The sequence below is a fragment of the Rhododendron vialii genome, chromosome 8a (assembly GCF_030253575.1).
Source record: "Rhododendron vialii isolate Sample 1 chromosome 8a, ASM3025357v1".
NCBI lineage: Eukaryota > Viridiplantae > Streptophyta > Magnoliopsida > Ericales > Ericaceae > Rhododendron > Rhododendron vialii.
Genome location: NC_080564.1, coordinates 1,459,514 through 1,485,098, shown reverse-complemented (window position 1 = coordinate 1,485,098; position 25,585 = coordinate 1,459,514). Strand labels below are relative to the sequence as shown.

The following is a 25,585-nucleotide window of genomic DNA, read 5'->3' as shown; positions in this document are numbered from 1 at the left end:
TATCGATGTAATACGGAATTCATGACAAATACAAATGTTTTTACAGGCATTCAATGCACGCGAAAAACTAAAATACATATTGAACAATTATAGTACTAGCTGTTCAATAAAAAAGAGAAACATCGGGATCAGTCGGTAAGTTGAGATTACTGGGTGAGTCGAAAAATTGGAATGAAGGTAAGAGGGTAATTCCACATACCAACACACTTAGGTAATTGCTGACTAGGGAGAAGGCATAATGGACCCTTTAAACACACACACACACAATACCGAAACTCTCGATGTGGGAGCCAGCCTAGCTGACGTAGGCCCAAGAGCCTCGCCACTAAAGAGTGGCACCACGACAGATGGCCTAAGGGGCTTGCACCAGAGATCAAACACCCAAATCACAACGAGTGGGCGAGACTTGGTTGGAAAAAGACAAGAAAAGTTGGAAAAAATTGGAAATAAACGAAAAATATCGCGGTAAATTACTTAATATGTTGAGTTTTTTTTTGTTTTGTTTTTATCGCTCAAACTATGCACATTTTTTTTACTTAGTCTCTAAACTATCAATTTGACGATTTCATCCCTTCAACTATCATATTGTTACCTACTTAGTCCAATAGATAACGGATGTGAGGAATTTGGACGAAAAATGCCATGTAAGGCTTGTTTAGGACCCTGTAGAGCAGATATTTGATTATGAGAGTTCTAGAAAGAAAAATTAATTATAACCTTTTAGCATAAAATGATCAGAAGAATAACATCTTCACACTGGTTTACACGGATTGAAAATTAGAGCGCTTAATTTTTAACCATATTTTTAATATATAAACTGTCTAAATTCTATATAAAGAACTCAATCTTTTAAAAAAAAAAATGTGTGTATTGGTCTCTATAAAATGCCGCATAAAATTCTAATATATGAACCTTGTAAATAAATTAAGTGCTTCAATTTTCAATCTGTTTGAACCGATGCAAAAGTCTTATTTTTCTGATCATTTTATTCTAAAGGGTCATAATTAATTTTTATCTCTAAGGCTGTCATAATTAAGTATCTGCTTTATAGGGTCTCAAATAAGGCCTTACGTGACATTTTTCATCCAAATTTCTAATTTTCATTATCTGTTGGATTAAGTAGGTAACGGTATGATAGTTGAGGGGATGAAATCATCAAATTGATAGTTTAAGGACTAAGTAAAGAGAAAGTACATAGTTTAGGGGATAAAAAGAAAAAAAAACTCTAATATGTTAATTTCAGGGGACTTTAATGTAATTTTAGGGTTAGTTTACACCCTAAATCGATATCAAAATATATCGATCTGTTCGAAGCTGTTCCCCTCTTCTTCGACAACTCCTCTTCGACGACGACGACGGCTGCTGTTTCTGTTCCTCTTCACGACGACTGGTAAGCTTGTCTCTCTCTCTCTCTCTCTCTCTGATCGTCTCTCTCACTACTAATTCTACTGGTGCGGGGTAGTGGTTTATACTGATAGATGTAAATGGGCTAAGGAACTGTGTTACAGACTCTCTTTTTTTTTTTTTTCTTTTTTCCGGTAAATGTACTGTGTTGGTAGTATATCATTGTTCTGAATTAAGTTTTTACTCAATGGCATTAATCATTCGGTTTTGAACTACGAACATTGAACTTCTCATTATTATGGATGTCATTTGGGAAACATTAGAAAAAAATTCCGAGTAATTGCTAGGCGCCGAGTAATCGGCCTCGAAGGTGGAAGGTTGCCGGCTGCCCGACTACCGCCTTGCGAGTTTTAGAACACTGATATATACAAATATGAATTGCTTCCAAGTCATTAAAATGGCCATCATAGCTGTTGCACATTGCTCCGTCGTGATGATAGAGCTGTTTGATTTGGGTAATTTGTTCCCAATAACGCAGAAAAGTTATTATGAGTTATCCCAGTTTTTTTTTATTGTGGTTTGATTCAGTAAAACCTGATTTAAGCCCCTTTGGATTGTGAGAAAGGGTGTGAATAGTGTGATAAGAAAGGGAGCCATTTCTCACCTAATCTCACCCATTTTGATGAAATACGGTGAGAAAGGGGAAGGAGGAGCCAATCAGAAAAATATAAATTCTGTATTTTTCTCTCCATTTCTCACCAAATTACTAAATCCAAGTGCATATGGAAAGAAACTCTAATCCTATATTTTCTTTTCTCATCAAGTCCCTCAATCCAAAGGGGCTTTATTTATGAATTAGGAAACCTAATTCTTTCACCTGTGTTAACAAATTGCGCTAAAATCTACGAATTGTCAGATTGGGAGGAAATCCAAGTATAGGAAAAACAAGATGCCTCTGGGACTACTCTTAGGTTTAGGAAGGTCATGGAGAAGAAAGAGAACATCATCACTTGACATTCTATCTTCAAAGCGGGGCCCACGGGATTATTACAAAGGGAAGAACTGCAAGCCTACTGGTTTCCATACACGCAAAGGTTGGTTGCTCACTTCCATCATCTCAGAAACTGGTGTTTAGCTGGGATCTATTAGCACGAGTGTTGGTTAGGGCGAACCGAATTTCAGAATGTTTAGGTTCATTTGTTATGTTTTAGCTAACTTTTTATGAGCTGAGCTGCCTATGTGCTTGAGTGAGCTCGAGTTTGTTCACAAGTATGAACGAGCAAAAAAATCATATATTTATGCTTGCATACAAGTCAAAAGCTGCAAAATAAATTTGTTATCATGCACATAAGTAAGTTCATACGTACTCATACAAGATTATAAAGAACATAGATGTACTCCCTCCGTCCCATATTACTTGCCAAGTATGGGGAATCCAACTTTTTAAGGGGACATGCATTAAGACATGCAATTAATCTATGTCTCCTTAAAACCTTTGATTAGACTTCTAATATTACCCCTTATTCCCTTTATTGAGAACTATTTTCAATCATTAATCAGGGGGTAGTTTGTGTACTTTTTGGTTTGACTTTTTAAGGAGGACAAACATTGTGGGACATCCCAAAAAGGAATACATGACCAGCAATATAAGACGGAGGGAGTACAAGTTTATAGTACACGTCAAAGTTTACACATATTCAAGTTATATAAGTTTATGCACATTTAAGTGATTTAAGTCCATGCATGAAATTTTCATTCTATACAATATACACATACTCCAGGTTTGTGAGCCGCATACTGTCTTGCATGGGCTCGGTCCATTTATTAAAGGAGCTTACAATTGAGGCTAAGGTTTGGCTCATTTAATGGACAAATCCAATTCGAACATGTCTCTATTAAGTCGAACCTGAAACAGTATGCGAACGGCTCGGTTCCTTTGTAGCTGTAGTTCTGATTCTTGGGGACTGGTTTAATTTTTACTCTTATTACTTCTCATGTAGGTGCTTATATTTGGATTTTCATACTGGTGCAGGTGGGTATGTTGTGGTGAATGAGAAACTGCCAAATTATGTTGTCCCTGATTTAACTGACTTCAAGGTACTCTTTTCCAAACCCATGTAAATGAGTATATGATAGATTTGTTGTGTGACGAGGATCAGCAAACCAAACACACGTGAATCAAATCAAACAAAGTGAAGGAGAGTTACGTGGTTCCCCAAAATTGGGTACATCCATGGGGGCAACAGATTCACTATTTGTAGGGAGGATTTGCAATCACACTCAACCTCACAAATACTCTACAATTGTTCTCTCAACTCATTGTATACAACCCCCAACTTATACAAGAGGAGTACAATAGTTATATAGGCAAGAGAGGAGCCTGTTTGCAACAGCTCTGAGATGATGAGGCACCATTTCAAGAGACCTTCAATGCTCTGCATATCCTCAATGCTCTGCAACTGAAGACTGATTACCCATAGCTTCTAGAAGCCCAAAAACTTGGTCCTATTATTTTGAGCCAATTCTCCACAAGATTAGTGTCCAAATATACTTAAAAAGTTAAAGGAATTGGATAATTTGCATCTACCGCTGCTTCACATAGTGCACAAGTAATTCTACGCTCGGTGCACAATATAAGCTTGGCATTCGTGTTTTTTTTATTCCTGCTCGCGACATTGTTTGTGAAATCTACTTCCCCACAGTTTTTGTTTGCTTTGCTAGTTAGATGTTTTGACTCTTGGTCTGTTGGTCATCCTTTGTCTGAAAGTTGAGATTGTATCAGCACCTGGACTGCTTGTTAGTGCTTTGGCTTTAGATATGGGTTGTTTCCATTGGGACTTGGATTGAAGTGATTGTTTCTGTGATGCTTGTGACTGTTATTTGCTTAAGTGACATTTCAATAGATCAAGCGTTAAGATCACGGATTTCTTGTATCTAAAAGCATAAAAAGGTAAAAGCATCCTTAACATCATCGAGACTCATAGCTCCAGGCTCACTAAATCACTTAGCGCACACAATTTTGTTCACCATGCAAGCAGAGCGAGGTAGCCCATCTGTCACTCTCCTAATTGTTGTTGAACTTTTGTGGGTCTAGAAGTCAAACATAGGCGGTGAAGGTTGTTGGATTCAGATGATAGGTGACTGGTCTAGATAGCTTGGACAAAAAACACAATCTTTCAACAAAAGAATGTCAGAGATCATGTAAAGGTGATGATCCGAGTTTAAGTCCACTCCCTTCATCTCTCAAAGTGTCATCTCTCTCTGTTGATATGATTCACACTCTAGCATAAGAGTGCTCTTGTGAAACTGGAGCACTCCTTGAGATTATACTACTTTTGAACTGTCAAATAACTATTCTGGCTTAACTCAAATTTAACAATCCTTCCCAATTTGTGGTGTTAGATGCGTCAGGGATAGGGAAAGAAAGGCTATGTTGCTAAAACTTGTTATCGTGACTTTTGCATGACCAGTTTTTAGATAGTGCAACTCGTTCCATGCTTCTAAAATGTAAGAAAAACACATTGATTTACTGTTGTGGAAAAAACATATGATTTCGTTTGCAGCAGGGATAAGGGTGGGGGGGGGGGGGGGGGGGGGGGGGGTCACTTATCTGCCTGAAATATAAGGTGGAAGAAGACTACACTTCTCACTTGTTCCTCAACTGTGGCCTCCTGATTTGCTCTTTTTATCAAGAATATGATTTCGTTTGCAGCAGTTCAAAATGCTCTTTTCTGATGTTCATGTGCAAGCTTCTAGTTGATCTCTTCTCAGATTACTTGAGTATGCTTTTATTCTGTTTGTATAGATCAACTCATGTTGTTCCTTGCAATTATGCAGCTAAAGCCATACGTCTGTCAGTGCCCAATAGATGTTAAAACTGCTGAGGCTGCTGATTCTGCCAAATAACCAAATATATGTGGTCTCTCGGCGTACCTCTTCCACTCATTGGAGTGGTGAAGAATAATTTTTTTTTCTTCGTTTATTTTAGGTGCCTTTATGTCTTCTTTTTGGCTTTTAGAAACACTGAAGAACAGTTGAATGTTACTTTCACTGAAGAACTATGGAGAATTCGGCTGGCTATTCAGTATTCACCCATTCTTTGATCCTTTTCATCCTGAAACAAATTATAGTGGGCTAGGGCAAATATTCCTCCTCACAGATCCCTCTGAACGGGATGGTGACCAAGCTCGCTCTTCCACTCAGTAACGCTGTAAAACAGATAACCAGTTTAGTGCGTGCCGGCTGTATTCTAGCCTGAGAGCGCTCCAATGCCCAAGTCAATTCTCACTTGAGGAGGGAAATATGCAATGCTTAGATAGCAAGAAATGACGCCCGTTTCTGGGATTTATATTGTAGTACCAATTATAGAGAAATTGTACTTGGACTCAGGGCCGGTCCAATGGGAGGCCCAAGAGGCCGCCGACTTAGGCCTTCACATTTTGGGCAAAAAATGACACTCCTTCCTAGATAAATATATATATATATATAGAGTTAGGTTCCGATGAGGGATTCCTCATTTTATTAAAATGCGGGACTCTCCATCCCGATTGAATTTCGATGATCCGAGCCGCTCAAAGTGATCAGAACGTGATTTTAAAGATCCCATGAGAAATCAGCAAAAAAAATGACCGGGAAGGACTTTATCCGAGCAGTTTTCATTGAACGGTTCAAAAAAAACTGCTCGGATGACGCCCTTCCCGGTCATTTTTTTTGCTGATTTCTCGTGGGGACCCTTAAATTACGTTCTGCACACATTGAACGGTTCGGATTTTCAAAATTTGATCGGAAAATGAAAGTCCCTCATTTTGTTAAAATGAGGGATCCCTCACTTGAAAATTCCTCTATATGTATATATATATATATATATTTTGTGTGCAATTATAATACAAACTCCTTTAGTGGTTTAGTGGTAAAGTGTTTGCTCTTCCACATAAGATGCTTGGATTCAAATCCTAGTAGGGTATTTTTTGAAGTATCTCTTTGCAGAAAAAAATTTCTTCTATCACACAAATTAGGGCTGCTGTGATTCAAACTTTGAGTACACTGAATATTATTACAATCGCACAAGCCATTAAGACCAAAATATTTACCATGTTGAATAGTATGAATGAAAATTATATATAGATAAGTATTTCTGTTTATTGTTTTTAAATTAAAAAATATATGTAGAACATTATTCCATCAATTAGCCTAAGGTATCGAAATACCTTGGACCGGCCCTGCTTGGACTCCAAGCACATGCCCTCGTGACATCACTTGCAATCATTTTTCCCCAAATAAAGTCATGCATAACAATTCGAACTATCCACGTAGTTGGCTTCCACGAGGCCGAGCAATGCCATACCGTACCTATGCCATGCTGATGTGTGTCAAGCACCCGGTCATGTCAGGCCTAATCCAGTCCGGCAGTCCCCGGGCCTTTAGCCATCCACCTATCATACCATGAGCAGTTCATTTGTTACCGGATTGTCCACCAGATAACAGTTGGTCCGACATTTGAGTTGAGCGGCTTTTCTTTTGTTTTTTTTGTCTGTTCTTGTTTTGTGTATTGTGTTTTTGTTTTGTTGCATTTGTACTTGTTTTGGTGTGTGTATATATATGGGATTATCTTGTTCGTCAAAAAAAAAAAAAAATGGTCCGCCCATATCAGGCTCTGCAGTCCTTTGCCTTTCAACAAGTTGGGCTCAGCCCATTCCATGCGGCCCAAACCATATCCAGTTCAACCCACTACAATTATTACGCCAAATAATGTAATTTTCAAAATTGGGAGAAAAAAAGAGAGGAGAAATGGAAGATAAATACGTAGAAGCCGGTACAAATTTTTGTATAGACAGGAACTATTGCATTTCCCGCTCCTATTCTCTAGGAGTTTCAATCAGTTTTGGTTTATCAATGTACAGTTTCCAGGGGAAAATGAAGAAATCCCCCAAAGGCTAAAGCTAGGTCAGCAGAATCAACTGCCAAAATGATCCGTAAGATCTTCCGTCAACTGTTCACGGGACCTGTACATCTTGGGGGGATTAAAAGTCCCATTCCCAATCTTTACAACAAGACGTAACCGATCATCATGCTTAGGCCCCTGACCTCCCGATTTCTGTTCCATCTTCATCTTCATCACTATCATTCCCACGCTCCAAACTTGGTCGTTTCAGCCTCCGAAATATTTCATCAAGAGATTGCGATGAAGAAACCCGATCGAGAAGTGTAAGAGATTGCGATGAAGCACGAGAGAGAAGCACATTATCTTGAAGTTGGCGCAGGGGAGTGAATTTCTTGGCCTCCACTTTTGCCTTGAAACTCTGGAAACCTGATTTCACGGATGCCCATTTCATAGCTAAACCAGAAGATGGGACTCCGGTTGCATCTCCAGATTGAGAATTCTCTGCTTCTAGCAAGGAGACTTTAGTGGAGGCAATGTTGTCTACGGGCTTGATTTTAGATGTTTGTTTACTCTGTTCCCTAATGGCAGCATATTTGTTACTGATGGCGTCGTGGCTCCCGCTGTATCTATTAACCTCATCCTTCGGAGGTTTTGAAGAGCTTCCCTTCACATCCTCCTTGAATATACTGGCGGTTGCCTTCAGTTCCACAACGTTCATATCCTGAAACATTTTACTATCTGGTTCAGATATAAACCACCATTGAAGTTACCGGAATAACCAGCAACGAAAAAACCGCCTTTTATCTCTATGCCCTCAAATTACAAGACATATTATATGGTCACATATGCTTGTTTCAAGTGAAAGAATCGCCTTTTATCACCTCAACAGTTGGGGAAAATAATGGATGACCAACAGTAGTGAATTTAGTTTTCAAACTTCAATAAGTGACGCACAAACTTTCCTTCTCCATACGAAGTATGAACTGATGGTAAGCAGAGTTTTTTTTTTTTTTGGGGGGGGGGGGGGGGGGGGGGGGGGTAGAGCACCCCATCTGTCATACATACAATGTCAAATAGGAGAAAAGTAAACCTAAATAAGAAATTGATTTGATCGCAGCAAGGCTATCCAGTCGTCAGACGGGATATCACAGTTACTCCAAACCAGGGTTTTGCAAGGTTTAAATAAGGCCCATGTGGATGCATATACGAGAGATGGGTGGGTAGGGGCTAGGTGGTGCAGATGGAGCTGGGGAACGGGCTGGCTGTTACAGAGAGTGAGAGGAAGGCGAAGGGAACATGCACGTACTTAATTTTGTCTTTGTACATTTATTGTCATGGCAATGTGTGTTTTCAACTTAGTTCGGGTTACAAGGGTATACTTACAGGTTTTTAAAGTTAAAGGGGGTATTTTCCCCAAAGAGTTTTTCATAACAATACGGTGGAGAAACAGAGTATTTGACTATTTGTGCTTTGACACTTCAAGTGATGTTTGCATACCGTGTTGTTGCCACCAGATTCCACATCAAAGCTCGTACTGTTGAAACTCCTAGCTAATGGTGCAACCTCCTCACCAACTTTATGCCCTTGTTCAAACCAAGTCCGTTCTGGAGACCATGGAGACCATAACACATAATACGTCGAAGAAGATAAGTAACTATCTTAATTAGAAAGTTGCACGCCACTGAGGGTATCACTGGGATCATGATTATGCGCTGGAAATAGGTCTAACCTTCATATTAATTCTTAATTGGCGTGGACGACATTGAAAATTTGTAACAAAAAAGAATGTACCAAGTAAATTAGAATCACCAAAATGTGATATGCTGACCTTTTTGCAAGATAAGTAATCCTGATGGATCAAAACCGTCTGTATCATCTGCATCTGTTTGGAGCCTAAATATCTTCCAGTTCCCAAAGAACTTAATTACCCGGTCAAAGAAATTGCTGACAACCAACAGAGTGTACATAACCATTATAAGTGGATAGATTCTGTTAAAGCCGCTCCCAAAGAAAGGGACGGCATCATCGATGGTCCCCATTCTCTGCAGTTAAAAACAATTACTAGTCAAAATGAAATGGGGAAGATAAGATAGAATACAAAATTCCTCTGCATCAAGTTAATACGCTTCTGCACATATGAAAGATGTGATGAAAGATAATTTCACCTCCTCAAAAGTAGTTTTCTTTCCATCCAGACTAATGAGATTGAGAAAATTGTATGAAATTGGAGGAGCATAACGAGCAACCATCCTAGCAGAGATGTTTGAACACCTGATAGTGTCAGTGTACAACAATACCATGGGACAGAATTTCACACTCACTTTTGTAGCAAATACCTCCTCTCTCTTCTTTTTTTTTTTACTTCAAGCAAACTATCAAAATCGTGCTTCCACTTGCAAAAAAGTATATCAGGAATTAAATCATCAATGAAAGAAATGGCATCTTTGTAAATTTTCTGAGATATGGACAAAAAGAGGAGGGTTCTATTTCTTTTTCACAGAAGGGAGTGTGAAATCATCTCCTAAAGATCACTGGATAATCAGTTTTCGGAAATAAGGGTACAAAAAAAAAAAAAAACTTACGAGCAGATCATGAGCAAGCTGACTGAGCTGGTTTGTCTCGGTGTAAGTGAGTAAAACATCATCGTGCCAACTTTGAACAATGAATAGTATGTGCAGACACACATATACATCAGGGGAACAAAAGCAAAGACCTATAGATTTTAGAAAATAGAACAAGACCTTCAACCAACCACTCAAAAGTGAAAGAACTCAAATCATATACTAAAAGCTACATAGCGCCAGGTGATAAAAGCAGTAGCTGACAACCACAATGCAAATGTCAGTTGCTTCATTAATTCGAAACAATGAAGTTCTACAGAACATATAGCAATGCGGAGAGTGATTGCATCCAACTTCGGAATGGCAAACTCACAGCGTACTTGTAATTTTAACCTAAAAATCATCGGAATCTTTCTCTACCATAATACATGAGCTAACCAACTTGATCTTCATTCTATAAATTCCAAACCCATGTGGATAATAATATCCATATTTGCACAGTCTTGGCATCGGTAAAACTCAACCTTAAAGGCTAGCTATTGAGGCCAGGGCATACAGCACATTATTCTCATATCCAGGTGTGAGACTTCAATCTCACACCCTAATTCACGCGCAATAGCAGCTCACGAAATCTTGGTGATCAATTCTATCCAGTGATTGGGAGTCTACTTCAAAACATCCGCCCAGCACCCACCCCCATAGTTTAGGCTCACACAAGAACAGCTGCCCCGTGTGTCAGAAACATATCTTACAAATCGTTGAGTACTCTAACTCTGATATCATGTTAGACGATGCTATATAGAACTCAGTCCCAAAAGCTACATTAAGTGGGACTTCGCTTCACACCAACAAGCATCAACATGCAGCAGGACTAAGATAAATGTGGACATATACGTTGCATGAGTACACACTCATTAAAAATGTAAGCTAATTGAAGCTCTGGTACCAGAATGTAAATATGGCTCGAGAAGTAAAAGATTATGTCATCATTAGAAACTATAGTCATCAAAAGCAACATATCCACATTATCTGGTGGGAAAAAAACGGAACTACAATATCCAGCATCTACCTGCACGAGCACCTCTTGCTTTCCTGCAGATCTTACAAGAATTGAAAAAAGAGATAAATCCACCCCACGAGGCAGTAGTGTTGCCTCGGCCAATAGGATAGCAGCTGACATGCAACCAAGAAAGATGGCAAAAATCTTCTCAAGTTGCTTACTGAGGATACATCGCCAGATTAATTCTGAAAGCAGTGAACAACCTTTAAGGATTTTGGAATAGAAGTGGGGGATGTGCAATTAATAGAACACAACAATCGAACAAAATCCATGTTCGCAGAGCCCTCTAATAAGTAAAAATTAAAATAGTGACCGTTGTTTCATGTACAGGCACAACAGAAAGTAGCATAACAAAAATAAATGTACATGCATAGTATTCACAGCGCAAAAAAAAAGCATAAGCTTTTAACCATTGAACATCAACAAGAAACCCAGCCCAAATAGAGATCACAAATCATTAAATTTCCGCACTGTTATTATCCTTGGTCCCCATGAGGCAAGCAAGATGACGTTATTAACTCAGTTTAACAAGATAAAGCAACTTTTTCTTGAAATGAAAAGAAATGCCTCCAGCGAAAAGTGCGAACATTCAAACAGGAAGAAGAATTAGCAGATCTGATCATTACCCGTTGTGTCAAAAATAGGGCCCCATTTTCCAGTTCGAGCAGGTTTAAGGCTGGAAATGAATTTCCTGCAATTATAGCATCTGGATTCTTACGATCAATAGTAAAACAAGAAAAAAAAAATATTATGGAATGGAAACTTGAACAAAGAGTTTCGTCAAAATGATCAATGGACCATTAAACAGTTGCAGGAATCTATCGGCAACATCTCAATTTGTGAGATGGTTAGTGTAAGCATATCCTCAACAGAAATGCATACGAGAAGGCCAACAGGACAGAAAGCTAAGAAGAGGTTAAAGAAGATCAGATTTAATCCTATAATAGGTCCGATGCACGTGCACGTGCACATGCACCAACAGTGGAACGGATGTAACAATCAAAATATTCGTTATATTAGTGGTTCAAATTTAGTAGTTAAGTATGCTAACTGGAATAATTTGTACAGGTGTATATATACATGTATTATACATGTCTGAAACCTAGTGAACACCGAATGAAGGGAAGGAAAATATTTTGTGTGAGAAGCAAACCATCCAGTCGCACTGCGCTGTTCATAGTTCTTAACTATATCTTCTAGTTCAAGGGCCTCCATGACATATTTCATATACTCACTGCAAAACAAAAAACCGATTAGATACTACAGAACACAATAAGAAAACAGCAAACAATAAATTAGATGATTGATGCGGATATTATAGCACACATTTACATTTACTGTGAATGACAAAAACCAAGAATGTTTGAGGCCATCCTGGACTACGAAAATAGCTTCATAGATACAAGATGGAAATGCCAAGCAAGACCAGTAGAAAGCTAAAGTTAGGTGACAAATTAGTATGAGTGGACCCCGGGTATTTCTTTTCATTTACTTCATTATAGTTCCATAGAGGATGTGATGGAAAATGGCAGCACCCGATAAAAGGCTATAAAAACGTGGATTGGATGGTTCTAAGGCCCAAACCTTAATTTGGCATATATTGGATGATGTGGGCCCTACCTGGGATATTAATTAGGCATTGGCTGGAACATTAAAGGCCGTGACTTTTCATGAGCCTTGTGTCTTTTCATTTAGGGAAGTTTGACCACATATTTAATGCATTCAACCTTCATGTATACATTCATCCTATCCAGCCATCTAGGGAATATGAATAGTTATTTGCATTCACACATTCATTCTGCCTAGACCTATTGGGAATAGGAGTAGTTATTTGCATTCAAGTATTATTGAGTCTATATAAGTCATGTAATCTCAAGAGCTTGAATTATGATTGAATGAATGAAAAAATTAGCTTTAAGCTTTACTGATTGTGTGATGCAATCTCATTCTTTGGTGTGATGCTAAAGAGGCCTTAGGTGTGATGCCTTTGGTAACCTAGGTGTGAGGCCTAGATCTATCCTTCTCTAACTCTTCTCTCCTTCTTATAAAATACTGTTCACGTTTACTGTTCACAGCCCCAAAAACAGCCCCTTTCCCTTGTGGTTGATCATACTTAGCCCTATTCCAAATCTGTCCTGCATCAGGATGTTAGGTTGATTTTCCACATCCAGATTTATATGAGGAATAATAGGGAAAGCTGGTAGAATGGACTTAGATTATAAGTCCAACAAAGAGTGGGAAAGAGGATTTAAAAATCTCATAATTCATTTAAGGAATACTGGTCTTAAGAAGAAAAACATAACTACCTCAAGGTACTAAACAAATAGGCTGAACGGTTATTGTGAATTCTCAACTTTCAGCACTATCGTTATGCTTAGTTATGCTGTTTTTAGTTTTGTTTTGACTAGTATTCCAAATTTTTATGCCGCAATCCAGACAATTTGTGTGGCTTTTTAAGAAGCTTGCAGGGAGAAGATTCACATGATGTAGAAACATTTAACGACCAAGACCCCTGTACACCAAATTTAGGAACATAATTGATGTTGTTATCTGATCAACCCGTAAGAAAATAATCCAGTTAGACAACACAAATACGAATACACATACAAAAATCACTAGGAGACAACCAGAATCAAATACTAAGTGCCTGCCATAGGAAGCATGAGGTGATGGGCAAATTTTTACATAGGTAATAGAACCAAAAGAAAACGGAACGACACCGAAAACGACAAGAAAAACATCGTAGGAAACAATATCACTAAGCCATTTGCTTTTCTTTCTGTCTTAAGGATAGGTTAGTAGGCAATGGAATAACGTAATTATATACATTGATATCAAAAGTGTAGATGACAAATACACGAAAAATGAATAAAAGCATGAGGAGCCATAGTCACGTAAAGTTATATACCAATGAGGCTGCAAAATAATGTTAGTTGGTTTACCTTTTATAACGATAATACTCCTCTCTAGCTCCTCGAAGATGGCGTCTGAGCGTTGCCATCGATTTGTCATCTGTATCATACTCCATATCATTTTCTCCTAATCGTCCACCTTGAGGTTTGAAGGATGGATCTTCCCTGAACTGATATATAATAAATTGATTTTAGTAGGTATACAAGAACCTTGTTAGAACTGTAGGTTTTTGGAAAGATACATTCAGTAGAAGTACCATTTGAACTAACATATTATCAATAACATCCATGCAAGGTCTCAAAGGATCTCGCTTGGACATCTGCTTGGAAGTTGCCTGAGCCACCTAACAAATCAAAACATGCTAGAAAATGAGTGAATTAAGCAAGAGGTAAGAGACTGATTATAAAAATCGACCACACTCCAGGCATATCCAAACATCACAAGTGTCACTGCCTAACATAGAAGATATAAAATAGGATGCACACCCAAGTATATTTTGGTTTCTATGCAATAGCCCTAGAAAAATATGTGAAAATTTGTTCATCTTCATCACGAGCAAACACAACCATGAAAGATTTTTTAAAGGGAACATAAAAAACAAGTACAAGTCTAAAGTGATATTCACACACCAAATAAGGAAAGGATCTTCTCAACTTATATAATGATGAAAAGCACTCACTTCAATGGCATTTGATAATTTGTGATGGGCATCATCAAGTTTCACAGCCATTTTCGCAATTTTATGAGAAAGAACCTTCTGCCGAGTGGTCCAATCAGAATTTCTCCAAATGGTCTTTGGGATTTCACTCAAACCAAAACCAAGAAGAAATGCACCCGTAACAAGTCCAAAAGTATTCGAGCATGCCATAGCTAAACCCAATAGACCTCCATGCCTGCAAAAAAAGAAAGCAAGCACCAAGGCATGAAAAGAGATCAATCAAGAGCCTAAATATAGGGACCCCTCTTTAAAAAGAAGCAAGAGAGATTCACAACAAAGAAAAGTAAGCTCAGAAGGTGAGGAACTAACCGAATTTTGCCCATAATGACAAGGAGAATGAGTCCACAAAGACCAACAGATCCCACAATTAAATAGAATAGCAAGTTCATATGTATACTAGCCTTCAACCTTTCTGTCACAGTAAAGTCTCCAGCATCTTCAAAACCCTGAATAAGGGGCACCACAGCCCTGCTTAGAAGAATAACATGATCTAATTACATGAGTACATGTCCATCTATGGGCTATGCAACAAATAGGGTGTTTCTTTAAGCATATAACCAACACCTACCTATATTTGCAAACATAGCATACATTCACACTCACATACTACAACCACTGCCATAGAAGTAAAATCTAATAGCTGCACCCTAGCATGTTTCTTCAATGTGCATTTCCTATATGAGCTCAACACTACAACTCCTCCCAGGGAGAGAAAAGTAATATAGCATCCAATACATGCGCAAACAATCAATATAAGGCAATAGATATATCCAAAGGGAATTGATTGGATCTAATACCCATGGCAACGAGACCACATCATATGGTACTTGAGAATCCATTTGGACATCAAATATCTAGAGTCTAGACATATTTGCATGTCTCATATCGGTGTAGGAACAAAAGTTTTATCATTCGGACAGTCACATCTTAACCACGAAACAAGCAAGGTGATTGGTGCCAAACGTGTACGAGGAAATCTGATAGACAACAAACTTAATCCAAAGCCAGAATAAATGGCAATTGCTCTGACAGAGAAGAACATAATATTGGATAAGAGCATGGCCTTGTTCTCAAAGTCTCAACAATCAACTGTGCAAAACATAATTGAAATGGCCTTTTTATAGGCATCGAAGAAACCCTAATTACAAGTTGCCAAGATTAAATAACACCTGAATTAGTGATCGTTCTATGATAAAATAAATAAAACTCAAAAAGAGTCCAATAAAGAATCTTATAGAACTCTGACCATCTTCAGCATACGGAGACAGTGAACTAAACAAAAGGGCGCCAGAAACTAGTAATCCACAAAGATGTACATGACATACCAAGTAAGCCAAAACGTGCTCCAATATGACCAACTCCAAAAGAAATCAATGCCTCCATTTTGAGAACCAATTATTGTCTGTACACCAACAAAGAGAATTACAACTGTCAGCATAACCAATTAATTTGATACAAGTATGGGAAGAGTGTGGAAAGTCAAAATATTAAAAGCAACAGTCTATATTACTACCGGTACCCAGCTTAACACAAAACAGATGGTTCTCATACAAGGACTCATAGAAACTTCTCACCTAAAGTTGGAACTAGCAAGCAAAACTTTTCGAAAGGATTGGGTTTAAAAACATGATTCCCTAAGACAAATAATGAAGCCAAACGTCATTTCATTAAGAGCCACCTCGTTGCCGTACTCAATGCTCTTTCCACAAGAATATTACACGACCTAGATTTAACTAGCAAACTAACGAGCTACAACCCTAAGTCACTAAGGACACCTCTCCAATCTTTTGTGAGGTATCCAAGGAAATTTTGTAAATTTTGGGTGGTCAAAGCAAATTTATAACTTTGAAGTGAGTAACGCTCAATTTAGTTTGCACAGATGCAATATAGGGCCATTTCCATCTCCTGCGTATGGTAAAGTACTAAAAGTACCTTCCATATTTTACCCCTTACATACATCTCTCTCTCTCATCATTTTTCTGGTATGGCAAACCAAAAATGACAATGCCAGGATGCTTCTATCACTCACTTACCCTTTGTTTCTTCACTAAAGTTCTGCTCAATCCCAACTAATACTTTAATCGCAAACCAAGGCGAATAATTTTTTGGGAATTCCATGCCAAGTCAATGCTCATAATGAAGTACAAATCATATGAAACTATCCAATTCAAAGTGATCCGCAACTTAAAATTGCAGTCAAAATGCGAGAAACAAACAACAGTCAAGTGAATCTCGCCGAGGTTGTATCAAACTACTAGATTGGAAAAACAATAAAATACAAGGGATTGAGATAGGGGTTACCGTCCAAATGTCGGCGGGGGCAAGGATGATCATAGAGATGGAACAGAGCCAGGTGTATCCGACGGTGAAGAGCACGTATCGAGGTACTTCCGGACCAGCGAAGTACCTCAACGTGAATATCACCATGCCCAATGTCAACGGAAGCGATATCAGGTAAAATACCCACATCTCTCCTCCTCTTCTCTCTCTATAAATTCTCTCACTATTCCTCTGCGCTGAGTATAATTTCGGCTGAAGAAATTGAGGGAAATCGAATAAGATCCTCTCTCTCTCTCTCTCTTCGTTCCGATGGGCCGATGGCTGCACTTTGCGTTTGTTCAAGGGTTTGCATTGTAAACCACGTCAGCTGTTGCGTCTACGTGGTTGGTTATTTTGCGCGCCAGTTGCTTTTTGGGTAGTTATTATTATTATATTTTTTTGGAATAGTAGGAGTTTAACAATTTAACAAAATTTAATCAAATTTTTGGAAAATGAACTGAAAAATAACTGACAGATTTCTCATGCATTTTTAAAAATATTTTATCAATGTGTGGTTTGTATTTTTGAATTATTTTTCTTTTTGTTGGTTGAATCACAATAATTAAATATGTTTACGAAAGAATTACCAGCAATGAAAATAATCCGCTACTAAAATAAGTTAAATTAAGCTAAACTCGCACGAATACAACTTTATCTGACTACAGTATTTTTTTCCAAGAAAGTTTTATAATCTTGCTAGAAATAACGTGGTTATAGTTATTATTAGTAAGAACTTCTCCTAACTTAACGTTTAGGACTATGTGTTAGATGGTGATATTTAATATTTGACAATGGAAAATGAAAATGCAAAAGCTGACTTCTTTAAGGTTGAGGCAATTCTCAATTGGTATGCGCCACTTATTGATAAGGAGTATTTATTTTTTGAAGTGGAAAATTTATTTAGAATCTTAAGAGACATGTCAGTATTACAATATCAAAGTCATTGTCAACCTTCCGGCCTGTTCAATATCATTGGCCCTATTGTCATTTGTCGTCGTCATTGGAAATTTATAATTGATTCATAAGTTTGAAAAGAGCTAGAGAAGTTGGAAAGTCATATTCAAGAGAAGAGTAACTGTTCATCTCTATTAATTTGTTCTAAAAAATGCCAAAGTACAAAAATAGTATATTAGTAGCACAATAATAAATCTTGTCGGGCCTACAGGCCTTTTCCTATAGCTTTTAGGCGGAAATCGAATGGCCCAATATCCAATCATAATGGGCCTGAGCCCGTTAAATCATCAAACAATCCGCCACCTTTTCTCTTCGTGAGAAATGCTACAAGCACAATGAAATACTTCTAGTATAAATCATAGAATTGATGTATTTAATTGCAGTTAACCCAACGGTTTTTTCATAATACGCACACAAAATCTACAATTTTTTTGTTTGGATCTGGTAGAAAGGAAAGAAAAATTTTAAAAATATTTTTTTCCCTTGTTTGGTTTGATGAAATAAATGAGAGAAAATAGGAAAATAATTTTCACGCTCCCCACCTTTTTTTTGGTTAATAGCCCTCATTTTTTTCCTTTTTTTTTTAATAGTCTTTTTGCAACATTTTTGTTTGTATTTTTTACACTAGAAGACGAAAAAAGAGTGCCATTAACAAAAAAAGGGGCCGTGAAACTCATTTTCGGAGAAAAAAACTAAAAACAATACTGAGCAAGGTATATTTTCCTTAGCACTTTTCTTCTTAATTCCTTAATTATTATTATTTTTCCTTTTTGGAAGTTCCAAACAGATCATAAGTGTGATGCTTTGCCCACTGGGGATTCCAAAACCACCCATCTTTCAAATGGTTTTTCAATGGACTTCCTTTCCTTTCCATTCATATTTCTATTTATTTTTCTCCACTTATTACCCAATCCCTCCCCCAAATCCTTTACTAAACATTAATCTAAATGTTTTGTTTTGGATAGTGATAATTGCCAAAACTATTTTTGTTGGTGCCAAAATTACAATGCATAAAAGTTTTGTACACTACACATGGTACAAGCCTTTTGTGCACTAGAGTTTGACATTAACAAAAACAGTTTTGACATTATCATTTTCTTTTATTTTTTTTCAGTTTTATTGGAATGCTATATACTATTATGAGCGTTCATTTCCGTTTTATTATTGGATTACATGTTAATGACAACAATCAAGTTATTTTCGCTAAATATATTTTAGTTAATGTATGTAAATAGAATGATCCGCCTAAAAGACATGGGCATTAGGTCATCTCAGGTCCATTTATTTTAGTGGAAATGACCACAATGCACTTTCTCAATACTTGGAGGACTTCTTCCAAAATAAAAGTCAAAATACTACAAGATCCGACTCGGACTGGGTCACGGACTCACGGCTTTTAACTTGGCAGCACGCCAGGTAGCACACCCTCCTCAACTGCCACTACTTCCCATTGGATAACAAAAACAACCGAAACACATCAGCCAATAGAAATCCCGTATCGAACCCCATCGATCCAAGTTGTTGCCCCGACTTCGCATCTCAACCGTCCGCTTCATTACAGGAAACACAACCAACCCCTTTCGTAACCGTCCGATACCGTACTGGAAAAGCACACGGATAATGAACAGCAGCCGTCCGATTCACTCCCGTGGCCGTCCCCCACACGCTATATATACCCGTCCACCTCTCAACTTTGCAAAGTTTCGATCGCTCCTTGTTTTGAGAGAGGGTTATAGAGAGAGAAAAAGGCAATTGTTTCGTGAGAGGTAAGTGTGAATCTTTTTGCTGCGCATAGCTAGTTAGGGTTTTGATTTGCTTTTATTTCTTGATTACGTGTGTTGAGTATTTTTCCTGGGTTATTTGCGCTTTCATTTGATACCTAAAGGTTCGATTTTTACCGTTTTTGATGTTCAATTTCTTGAGATCTTGCGGTGTTTTGATGTAAAATGTTGATTCGTTATGAATGTTTGGCGATGTATGTTTGGTTCAGTACCTGTGTTGAGAGTTTAGGTCATACGTTTCTGGAAATTAGGGTTTCGATTAACAGATTCTTCATATGATGCTTCATTTTGCTACAGTGGCCTCTCTTTTAGGTCTTTTAGGTTGTAGTTTCCTTTGATTTTTGTCTATGTTGAAAGAAGTATAATATATATAATAATCTCTTGCTTTCAATTTCCTTTGATCTTTGGGTATTTTTTTGAAACGAATTTGTGTATTAGAAAGTGTGCCTTCTCGATTCATTTGTTTTTTGAGATTTTCCTGTCATGTCGTTTATGGAATTTAGGGTTTCGTTGATATCGTTATGGAGATCTGATAATAACTTTATTTTATGCTGGTTATATATTTCTTGAAAATGCTTCTTAGAATAGGAACATGGATGAGATTGAATGCCTGTTGAATTCCTTTTCAACGCTTGTCAGAAAATGATGGTTTAGGGCTTTGAAGAGTAGGAATAAGGGTTGTGAGAATGAATGTCTATCAAATTCGTTTTTAATTAAATGTTTTTTTTTGTTTGTTTGTTCAGATGGCTCGTACCAAGCAAACTGCTCGTAAGTCTACCGGAGGAAAGGCTCCTAGGAAGCAACTCGCTACCAAGGTTTCTTGCGTTGCCTTGTCTATTTGTAATGTGTTAACTACTTATGGAGGTAGTGGTTGTTTCATGGTTTTAATGATGATATGGGTTGTTTCAGGCTGCTCGCAAGTCTGCCCCAACCACTGGCGGTGTTAAGAAGCCCCACAGATACCGCCCAGGAACTGTCGCTCTTCGGTGAGTTTGAATAAACTTTAGTTTGTGAACTTACCTTTAAATTTTACCATTTGAGTGCTATGGCATATTAATATTTCATGGTGGTTGAAGAGTTGGATCTGTGTCTCACAAATTGTATGCTATTCAATTGATATGCAGTGAAATCCGTAAGTACCAGAAGAGTACTGAGCTCCTGATCAGGAAACTCCCCTTCCAGAGGCTTGTCCGTGAAATTGCTCAGGACTTCAAGGTAATTGATGGTTCCTTACAATTAATTTTCCATAGATAAAATCACTTGAATGCTGTGATTGATTTTTGTTTGTATTGAGATTGAGATCTAACATGTATATTCCCTTGCAGACTGATCTGCGTTTCCAGAGCCATGCTGTGCTGGCCCTGCAGGAGGCTGCCGAGGCTTATCTGGTCGGTCTCTTTGAGGATACCAACCTCTGTGCCATCCACGCCAAGCGTGTGACCATCATGCCTAAGGACATCCAGTTGGCCAGGAGAATCAGGGGTGAGCGTGCTTAAGAAGGTGGGGGGCACAAAGGTGGTGCTGGTGGATGATGGTGGTGTATCACTGTTTTGGGGTTTTCTAATGCTTAGTGTTATATATAGCTGTTATTAGTTTTAGTGGATGGGTAGTTGTTGCTGATGGTGTTTAGAATATTTGTGACTCTGGTGTTTGTTCTTTAGGGGATGGAATGCTTGCACCTTCAAAATTTGGTATTGTTGAACCTGGTTTTTTGTTGACACCAATTGGTGTTGGAACAATCTTATCTAATATTTCTGTGTTAATTGTGTTTGTTTTCGTTTGTTTGTTTTAGTAGTTCCTTCTTGTTATACACTTCCTTAATCTTACCTGTTAATTGCCATTGAACTCTTTGTTATGGAAGGAAGTTGGAGTTGGTATTTCTGATCTGGTTCATTCTGGTGGATGGATTCTACCGCTATTCTTTGATTGGTTAGACTGGTAGCTAGATTGCTTGTAAACTTCAACTTGGAATATGCTCTAACCTGCAACACGTGTTTGTGGGATCCCTTTTTATGGAGTACTAGAAGCGAAGAAGTTGAGTTCTTTTTACGTTATATTGGCCACTTGGATGCCTCGAGTAGGTGTTCTTCTGGGAGCATATCCTTTCATGTTAATATCAGGAATTAGGGAATCAAACATCCCAATCAAGTAGTACTAATATATTTGAAATTAAAGATTTATGTTGATACTGTGACTAATGAGGATGTTCTTTGCATACATTCTTTTAAATTAAAGTCCATGTGCCCGAAATTGGGGTTGTAGGTGCTTCAATAAGCAAATGGAGTATTACCAATCTTAATCAGAAAAGTTCACTTTTTGTTATAATCGTCTTCCTAAATTCTTGTTTCAATATGCACGACATGTAATCTTTCTTAATCAGAAAAGTTCACTTTTTGTTATAATCGTCTTTCTAAATTCTTGTTTCAATATGCACGACATGTACTCTTTTTTTTTGGGCTTAATTTCAAAAACACCCCCTCAACTATCATATTTTTGCAACATCACCCCCTTAACTAACAAACCCAACAACATGACCCCCTCAACTATCAAAATCAAGCAACATCACCCCCACCCTCCAGTTCTGTTAATTTTTAGGACGGAAAAGGGAGAAAAGACTAAGATACCCTTATACCCTAGAGAGAGAGAGACACTCCAAACCCGTGTAAAACCCACCACTCCCTCCAAGATGGATGTGTCGGCGGCGGAGCCCGGAGTGTTTTCCCATTGACGACCTTCTGGACTTTTCCAACAACCAAACGTTTTCACCACCACCGACTTGGCCAGCATCCAGTACTACCCCGCGTCCCAACTGATGATGTAGCCGAAATGGAGTGGCTCTCGAATTTCGTCGACGACTCCTTCACTGACCAGACATGTCATCTCACGGCAGATCATGCAGCAAACGGTTTAGAGCAGCAACACCTACAATATTCAACGAAACCTGGAGTTCCTCGGAACAAGCCGGAGACCGCAACTCGCTGTCGCCGTCGGATAACTCGTGGCGTCGGTGAATGCACTGCGCGTTGGAGAAGACGCAGTCCGAAGTCATTCATTGTCGATCTGCTCAGGGATATGTCGTGCGATACTGGTCCGAAATCCTCCCCCGATGCACCGGATATGGTTCAATGATCCTTAGTAAAGCTTCTTGGTTTGGGTATTTTATTGGCCGGAAATTTTTTTTTTGATCGGGCTGATTTTTTCCTCATTTGATACTTGAAACCTTGATTGAAAAACCGATGTATGAAATTGAAAGAATCCCAATCTAATGGTTCCTGAGATTTCTTTTACAATAGTTCTGATTGGGTGGGAATGAGTTGCCCAAAAAAAAAAAGAGCTGACTGTGAATCAAGATACCAATTCATCCAAGTTTTCTGTTTTTAATTTTAATTTTAATTTTCCTTGTGCAATTGTGGACAAAATTAGAGTAGTGGTGAGGTTGGTAAATCTTAAAATGGGTTCTATGCTTTGTGTTACGAAATGAATTTCTCGTGATGTGGAGAGGGAGAGAGAAGAAGAAGAAGTCATGGAGGGGTTGAGTAGAGGAGAGAGAAGAAGAATAAAAGTTCTACCAAAAACTAAAACCAAAAAAAAAAAAAAGAAAAGAGAAGAAGAAGAAGAATAAAAGTCAGCTACCAATTGGAAGGGCATTTTAGGGTTGGACTTTATTTTCCGTTGAAGTTATACTTTTTTCCGTTAAAATGTTAACAGATTTGGACGGAGGGTGTGATGTTGCTCGATTTTGATAGTTGAAGTTGTTGAGTTTTTTAGTTAAGAGGGTGATGTTGCAAAAACATGATAGTTGAGGGGATGTTTTTGAAATTAAGTCTTTTTTTTTTTTTAAACTTTGAATTCAAATAGAAGCATATACTCACTCGTACATTGTCTACCAACGCTGATATTTTTGTAACTTTCAACTAAACCTATTGATTGAGAAAGTATATTAGTATTATTTCCAACGCTGATATTTTTTTATGGAAAAAACAATGACGAACATTTGCCGTCGGGACAACGACTTGGCCAAAACCCCTATTGCAACAAAGGCTTTTAATTTGACTTGCTACTTTTTTTAATGTTTGTTTTTATGACCGGTAGACTAGTCGGCAAATCTTATTTTCCCAAATTTTATAAACTTGGAGTAGTATTTTTCGTGGAAAAAGTATTGTGCATTTGAATTATTTTCTTAGCCTCACATTGGGAAATTCCTCGGTTTCATCGGTAAAATTGCTACACCATATACTTTTTCTTCCCGGAACATAAGTTTTACAGAAATGATAACAGTACATACAAAAATCTATACCAGCGCGTACAAACCCCCTTTTGGGCTTATTTTGGGGCTCAAAAAAATGATCGAAGCCGCTCATTTGGTTTAGAAAACTTTGCTTATGGTCCTTGCAAAAAATAAGCTCAATCCGATATTGGTGAATGCATGTACAAAACATCCAACTTTGCTTTAGAATTCATGCTTGAATTCTGGAATAAAATTGAATGATTTGTAAACCACCTTATCGATACAGGATTGAGCTTATTTTTTGCAAGGACCATAAGCAAAATATTTTAAACAAAATGAGCGACTCCGATCATATTTTTGAGACCCAAATCAGGCCCAAAAGGGGTTTGTATGCGCTGGTACAAATATTAAATCTGTACCAGTAGCACCGCTGGTTGGGGGGCCAGCATTTCTCAAACGAGTTTTAATAGAGCCGATTACAAACTAATCTCGAGAAGCTTGAAAGTTTTAGCATCACAAGTTGAAGGAGTTGAGCAATGGGCTGCTCGAACTTAGTTTGAAAGCTTAACGAGCATAAAAAAATTCAAGCGGTTTGGTTCGTTTATTAGGCCGAGTTGTGAAAGAAAAATAGAACTAATTCTCTTTCAAGCATGTGGTTTGGTTCATTTATTAGGCCGAGTTGTGAAAGAAAAATAGAACTAAATTCTCTTTCAAGCATGTGGTTGTTATAAACTACTCCTATTTTTCTTTCAAGCCCTACGGCTGATTAACTAACCAAGCATGTGGTTGTTATAGCTTGATTTGAAAACTAAAAAGCATAAAAAATATGGTTGCATTTAATTTGTTTATGAGACGAGTTGATCTAATAGAGTTTTAATCGAGCCAAACATGAGTAGCTTGAAATTTTAATACATAAAATAAGATGAACGAGTTGAGTAGTAATTTGTGCAAGTATGATTTTAAAGCTTAACGAGCTTCAACATAATGTTTTAGTTTGATTTGTTTATCTAATTCTAAACTAATCTTAGACAAGATTTTAACTAACGAACACGAGTTCAAACTCAAATAGCTTGGTTAGTTTATCATCTGTCGTCCTTATGAATAGTTTTTTCAAAAGTGAATAGATCCCAGCCAAAATGACTCGGACCAATTCCAAAAAACTTACCCCTCTTCCTCTCTCTTGTTGTGGGGAACTCGTCAATACTATGTCTTCGTACCTATACAAGAGCGGTAATCGTGCTATGCAAGGAAGCACAAAAAAAGAGTCTTTTAAGTTATTCGTTTTTTTATTGATGTACGATTTGACACAAAATGTGAAAACTTTGTTAAGAGAGAAAACGTGAAGGGAATCGTGAAAAGAAGTTTGAAATGTTCCTTTTCCTGCTAATTAAGTGGGAAAACTCACAAAGGGAGGGATGAATATTAGTGGGTAAGATGGATTTTTGTGAGACTTTCTAATTTTTTTTTTTTTTTCAGAAAAAGAGATTGTACACACATGATTAGTATATAGTATATACTCTATCTGTCTCAAAAAGGTTGTACAGTCCGAAAATAAAAACTTAAAAAATTCATCTTTATCGAAAAAAATTCAGACTTGTTTTGATAAATTAAAATAACTAATTGATATTTTGTGACTAGTTGCAAAATATTTGAATTTTTTTCAAAAAATAATTTGGAATAATTTTTAGTTATTATTTTACAGACCGAACAATATTTTTGGGTACAGAGGTAATTGTATGGATACAAAGATAGATAGAGACGGAGATGGTCAAATACTAGATTAGAGGAAGGATCCGTTTTCGAGGAAAAAGCCCGCCAACGCGGTC

At 37.7% G+C, this 25,585-nt stretch overlaps 3 protein-coding genes across 5 annotated transcripts in view; 2 read left to right on the top strand and 1 right to left on the bottom strand.

Moving 5' to 3' along the window:
- Positions 1-21,294, top strand: part of LOC131298244 (histone H3.3) — a 52,993-nt gene extending 31,699 nt beyond the window's left edge. The window contains exons 1-5 of one of the 2 annotated variants that reach the window (XM_058323606.1): positions 19,116-19,516; positions 20,275-20,346; positions 20,441-20,517; positions 20,656-20,746; positions 20,857-21,294. In XM_058323606.1, coding sequence (XP_058179589.1) covers positions 20,275-20,346; positions 20,441-20,517; positions 20,656-20,746; positions 20,857-21,027 — 411 coding nt within the window. In that variant the 5' untranslated portion in view covers positions 19,116-19,516 and the 3' untranslated portion in view covers positions 21,028-21,294. Of the gene's footprint in view, positions 1-19,115; positions 19,517-20,272; positions 20,347-20,440; positions 20,518-20,655; positions 20,747-20,856 lie in introns of those variants that run through there. The other variant, XM_058323607.1, reaches the window with a different exon arrangement.
- On the top strand, positions 1,272-5,435 carry LOC131298245 (uncharacterized). Its single transcript, XM_058323608.1, has 4 exons — positions 1,272-1,390; positions 2,261-2,438; positions 3,377-3,441; positions 5,182-5,435. Exons 2-4 carry the CDS (start codon positions 2,294-2,296, stop codon positions 5,248-5,250), a joined length of 279 nt encoding a protein of 92 aa, XP_058179591.1. The 5' UTR covers positions 1,272-1,390; positions 2,261-2,293; the 3' UTR covers positions 5,251-5,435.
- Positions 7,144-17,112, bottom strand: LOC131298236 (uncharacterized). Of its 2 annotated transcripts, none has more exons than XM_058323597.1 (14): positions 16,779-17,112; positions 15,803-15,879; positions 14,787-14,945; positions 14,439-14,652; positions 14,016-14,102; positions 13,789-13,928; positions 12,000-12,080; positions 11,473-11,537; positions 10,856-11,031; positions 9,808-9,938; positions 9,391-9,475; positions 9,054-9,267; positions 8,723-8,829; positions 7,144-7,946 (listed from the first exon to the last, which is right to left on the bottom strand). In XM_058323597.1, exons 1-14 carry the CDS (start codon positions 16,944-16,946, stop codon positions 7,416-7,418), a joined length of 2,235 nt encoding a protein of 744 aa, XP_058179580.1. In that variant the 5' UTR covers positions 16,947-17,112; the 3' UTR covers positions 7,144-7,415. The 2 variants fall into 2 exon arrangements, with proteins under 2 accessions (XP_058179580.1, XP_058179581.1); XM_058323598.1 differs by having other exon boundaries at positions 14,787-14,923; positions 16,779-16,841.
- Positions 21,295-25,585: the final 4,291 nt, after the last annotated feature.